The 6,000-nt window shown below is 33.1% G+C and overlaps 1 protein-coding gene across 1 annotated transcript in view; it reads right to left on the bottom strand.

The window, feature by feature from the left end:
* Positions 1 to 468: 468 nt before the first annotated feature.
* The window catches only part of LOC149769945 (integrin beta-1-A-like), a 91,338-nt gene continuing 85,806 nt past the window's right edge, over positions 469 to 6,000 (bottom strand). The window contains exons 22-23 of the mRNA XM_089949634.1: positions 5,644 to 5,810; positions 469 to 3,591 (exon numbers count right to left, since the gene is read on the bottom strand). Of these exons, the coding sequence (XP_089805760.1) occupies positions 3,529 to 3,591; positions 5,644 to 5,810 (230 nt within the window). The 3' untranslated portion in view covers positions 469 to 3,528. The remainder of the gene's footprint in view (positions 3,592 to 5,643; positions 5,811 to 6,000) is intronic.

The raw sequence follows: 6,000 nt of genomic DNA, 5'->3' as shown, positions 1-6,000 counted from the left end.
AGCTAGATTTCCAAGTCTGGAGTAAGACTCCCAGTCAAGTTTACGAGTTCCATGGTCTATGGCTGAAGATTAATATCCAAAGCTTCTTAATGATAAAGATCAACAGCGATAATAAAAGTTACACTGTACATTTAGATCGCTCCGGTGGCCTAGTGGCTACAACATTTGCCTCGGATGCGGGAGGTCATAGGTTGGAGCCCCAGCTGAGTCATACCAAAGACTTATAAAAATGGTACTAACAGCTACCATGCATTGGCGCTCAGTATTAAGAGGTTAGTGTCAGGACTGGTATGCCTGGTGTCAGGATAATGTGACTGGGTGGGACATCATGCTTCATGTCTGCAGCATGATTCCCTATTGATGGACATCATAATAAACTGCCACACTGCAGACATCGTAGCGATATGACTGAAAAATCATTAAAGCTACGTTAAAAATCCAAATCACACACACTGTACATTTAGAATATAAAGCACATAAGTCTAGATATTTTATTACAAAAGTAATTTAAACAAAGGACATTACTTGTATCAGTGAATAACAAAATCAAAATCAAAAGAATGTATAAATTATTCACGTTCATATATATATATATATATATATATATATATATATATATATATATATATATATATATATAACATGAATAATGTGTTGTTGACATCAATATACCTAAATTCAAAATTGTCATATATGTAAAACAGGTGATAACACATCATAACATCATAAATGATGTTATAGCTTCATGTAAAAGACAGACATCCAAATGTATTTTAATGTGAGTATTCTACACTATTATATGATTTGATATAATAAAATCAGTACTCTTGTCTTTTGACAAATAGAATCTTACATTTGTGCTTATTTCAAATGGAGTTCGTGAAACTCAGAAGGATTTCAAAATTTATCTGGTCAAGACTTGCAAAAAATGAACTTAATCAGTTATTTTTATAAATTTCTTTGGATAGGAGCACTCAAGTTCTATCCTGTAATGTAAGGAGTTACAACCGATATAGACTAGACTAGACTACACTAAACTGGACTAGACTACACTAGACTGGACTAGACTAGACTAGACTAGTCTATTTCACATTCTTCTGATCTGAAAATGTGACTGGAGCTAAAAGTGTCAAGAAGTATGTCCCAAAGTTTTTTGACAGTGTAACTCTTTTATAAAATGCAATGTACATTTATTTTCCAGTCATTCGTGAATCAATGTATAATGTGGATACAGTACATGTCACCAGGATACAGTACATGTCACGATGAGAGAGTACCTTACATACTTGTTTATAAGTTGAGTCCAACTCCAAACTTCACAGACCCTAATCTGACAACAAATAATTCACTGGCAGATTTAGGTATGTTTATATTGTTAGGAGCAATAAGTGTAACAAATAACATTTTGATCTGCTTGTACATCAATCAATGTTATTGGCAGTTGGACTTAACTTTCAAGCAAGGATATAATTTAGTATCTGGCATTGTATATGTGTCAAAATTATGCATAATTTAGTATCTGGCATTGTATATGTGTCAAAATTATGCATAATTTAGTATCTGGCATTGTATATGTGTCAAAATTATGCATAATTTAGTATCTGGCATTGTATATGTGTCAAAATTATGCATTTATGCATAAGATTCTATTTTAGGTTAACACAAGATATTTCAGCTTAATCATAAATATAATATAACCACAGCAAACATACAACTTACCTGATGCAATGTACAGTTAATTGAGCAAATTACATGTACAATCATACAAACTGCAATTAAGCTGATGCATAATTCATATCTGTTTAAGTGAAAATAGAATTATGTTTAGAAAAAAATGCATATTTTTTTACAGACATATCACACTATATTCTAAGATGATGCACACTTCAAAATAGTCAGTCCCTGATATTTTCTAGTATATACTATATGGCATAAATTTGCCCTGGTTTAAATTAAGCTGGTTTGGCAGAAATATCAATAAATCTTACAAATATTTTAAATTCATCTATCGAAAGTTTTCCTTTGAGACTAAAATCAAATGTACAGGACGTGTAATCACCTATAAACCATTTTCGATAGTATCGGGTCTCTGAACCGCGGTTTTTCTGGTTTCTACTTTATTCGAACTTCGCTTTAAGCCTCCGCAACATATTTATTTTGTATATTAGTCTACATATGGTAAATTAAAAAAAGAGTTCAACAAATATTGATCCATAGTTAAAACGTATGTACATGGTAAATTATTAAACATGAGCAAGTTTACACTACTACAGTGAAAAAATAAAGGATGCCAATATGTCAGCTACTTGATTTACTTCTAAATAACTTTATTGCTTCTAAATAACAGGTTAACCTTGTTTCATTTCCTCTTAGTTTTAAAACTTTTGCATTTTTTCTTTCCTTAATGTCAGAAGTCTCACCAATAATTTGACTATTTGTAAAATTGCCCAGTTTGGGATGCTACTGAAATAAATTTGGAAATAATTTCGACACCAGAATTCCTTTTTCCTCTTTTTCGATCTGTTTGATTGCATCAGCTTTTTTCAAAGGAAATGTAACAAGGGTGAATAAACTGTGTCAAGTGCATTGTAAATTGTAGACAAATCTTCTTACTTTTAGAACATTTAGCTTGGAATACAACAGTATTGCATGCACCTTGAAAGAGGGCATCATTAATGCATATAAAAATAAGATATAATTATTTATTGTTATATTGCAGGTTTAAGAATATCTGAGTTAGTGTGATAGATAAGCTTTTTATATGATATTAAAATTCACATCTAAGAGTAAATATATCAGCATAATTCAAATAATGCTTAACAAAAAACGTTTTAATGGAAAACAAAATCTGGCAAATATTGTAGCGCTCAAGCTATTCCAGACAGTCTGTAGAGTAACTTGACCTATGAAGAGAATGTGACTGGTCATCATTGCTGTGTGCTGATGGTAACATCAATTCAGCAGCATATTTGGTGATCCCCAAAAAGCGTGGTTACAAGTGGGTGGCATTGTCTTGGAAGATCAGATGTGTTGTCAGTCTGTAATTGTTATTGAATCCACATACGCTTACTTGAGGCACAACAAACTTTCCCATCATGTGTGTTTTTCACATTTCCAGTTATATTTATACCAATTACATGCTCACCTTGAATGTCTTTGGAAGTCCCAATTTTTAGTCAAGCTCAAATAATTGCCTAAAATAATTCTGAGAAACTTTATAATGTTCAGCTACCAAAAGAACAGCTATAGTCCATACAGATGAAACATGGGCATGCTGACTGCAGAAAACTCAATGCAACAGTGGTGTGCACATTGTGCTTGCATTGTCTAATAGTATGGCACAAAGTTCCTGGATATGGTGAATCAGAAAAGATTTATATTTATTGTGAGTAATTCCATTCCAAAAATGCATACATTTTACTTTTGTTTGAATGAGTATTTCTTGAATTATTCTCCGAACCAATACATTATCATTTGCATTCCGGTTTCTAAAATGATTTATTATATTTTGATTCTCTTTGTGGGCCATTATTTGCCTCGCAAAGGGTTGTCATACGAGGTGCTTGCAGCTTCATACAATGGATTATTACCCTGCAAGAAAAAAGACAACAGTGATGCCGCTACTTGGAAACACTCTTATTAAACTGTAAGAGCAAAACCAATGGTACTGCTAGTTGTAGACACATTACATTGTATAAAACAAACGTACATACATTTAAAAAATCCCAATTCAAATTTAAATAAACCACAACAAACTGCTATTTCTCATGTGATTAACATTGGCAATCAGAATGTTTATAGCCTTTCCGTCAAAGACTTGAAAACACACATTCATCTCTGTTTGGAAAGTCACACTGGTTCCCTGTTGTTGTTTTTACAACAAAGCAAAGGAGGCAGGTAAAGTGAGAGATGTTCTTTTTCTATTTTAGAAATGATGACTTTGCACTACCAACATATAAATAGGGATCACATGATTATAACATCAGATGACTGAAACATCAACAGAGACAAATGATAAAAATAAAAGGATACCAAATTTGCAGCATGTCGAAAAGACGCTATGACCTAACTCTGCAATGAACAAGAGTACACAGAATCGCACATTATACACCCACCATACTTTAATAGTCCCCTATTAAGGCACCAGTAATATAGTATTAAATGAGGAGATTATTAACTATTGTGGGTCTCTATGACCTTGATTTTCCTCAAGGTCTGCTGTTTTGAGCAAAACACAAAATATCAAAACCATTAGACTTACATGACCATGACCTCACACCATTAGACCCCATAATGTATGTCTCTTTATTACCGAAAAGGCAAGCCATGCACAACATTGCCACAAGGAATTTTAGAACAAAAGTTATTTTGAAAAACGCATTTTTTCTGTATCACAAGTACTTTGACCTTCAGCCTCTTGAATCAGTACCTCAATTGCAAGTATCCAAAAAGATCTGGCGATGGTACCTGGTCTTGAACAGAAGTTATTATGCAAAAAAAAATTATTTTTGTTCTTTTCAGGCATGGTGACCTGACCTTTTGACCTTTTCATACCCAAATCAATCTCCTTCTTTATTATAGAAGAAGTACGTGATTGACAGACAATGGTGAAAGTAAAAGTCTGATAGCTGAAAATTTTGAGGAAATAATTTTCCTTTCTTGACCTTTTGTCTCCATAGTAAACAGCATAAAAAATTCTCAAAGTATGATCCAGGTAGGTGATGTAGAAATAATGCCATCGTGCAAAAACCATGATAATACACAACTTCGGTAATTGTACTGCAACCATTTTACTTCTTTCATGTCACATTGACTTTAATCTTAAAAAAAACAAAAAGAAAAGGCTGACATTCTCAATTTCAGTACTTGTATAAAATACACATCTCACTTGTTGCTTGGAATAGTCTTAAAGTATGGTTGGATGAGTTGAACGGAGTTGGTTTCTCACCTTATTTTCAATGTTTTCATATCTGCATTCAGGTGGAAGTTTCAAACTGGCTTTTGGATGTCCATTTTTGGTATGAGAACTAAATACCATAATTTTACTATTGATGCTGTGGATGCTTTTGATTTGTGATACCCGAGTGCAATATGTTCATACTGGAAATGGCATCCAATTCAATTCAAGGATACAAGGTACCAGTCCTATTTCCAAGTGCCTATGGTTAGGATAAGAAGGCACACTAACCTGAATTGTAATGTAAATCTATAAAGAAACAATGATTTTATACCCAATTATCCAATATGAAACCAATATTAGGTGCTACTCATCTGCTTTTGACTGTATTTCATTTCCGCTGAAATCAATTTAATTTCAACCTCAGTTTGGAAAGTTAAGGGAGGTCATCACTAGGTTTTTCTTTTATTCCTTTTCAAAAGTGTTCCATAAATTTAGCTACTGAATTTGTAAAAGATATCTTTGGTAAACCACTAATTAAAAAAATGAGTTTTGGAAAGGAGGAGGAGGGAGGAGGAGGCGGAAGACGACAAGGAAAAGAAGAGGAAGAAAAACTAAAAATAAATAGAATATCCCAAATACAGATTGAACAGGAAAAGGCAAATCAAAAAGTAAAAGAAATAAAAAAGTATAAATAAAGTATAAATGAAAGACAGCAAATGGCATGTACAGATATGTGTACTCACAATTCCCCATTTGGGATTATCAACTTCTTGCTGGAATCGCCGGTACTCAATCTTGTCATACCAGGATGTAAGCACCTTCCAGATGATCAACAGTATTAATCCAACTGCAATAATCCCAGATACAATGGGCAAAACTATCAGCAGGGTGTTAGGAGCCGACACACAAGCTGTTAAATAGAAACAGAATACACATATATTTATCTCTCTACCTGTCTGTCTATATGTGTCTGTATGTTTGTCTATATGTGTCTGTATGTCTGTCTAAATGTGTCGGTATGTCTGTCTATATATGTCTGTATGTTTGTATATATGTCTGTATGTCTATGTATCTGTATGTTTGTCTATATGTGTCTGTAT

The sequence above is a fragment of the Sinohyriopsis cumingii genome, unplaced genomic scaffold (genome assembly GCF_028554795.1).
Source record: "Sinohyriopsis cumingii isolate HCF-2022 unplaced genomic scaffold, ASM2855479v2 utg002966l, whole genome shotgun sequence".
Lineage (NCBI taxonomy): Eukaryota > Metazoa > Mollusca > Bivalvia > Unionida > Unionidae > Sinohyriopsis > Sinohyriopsis cumingii.
This window is presented reverse-complemented; position numbering and strand designations above follow the sequence as displayed.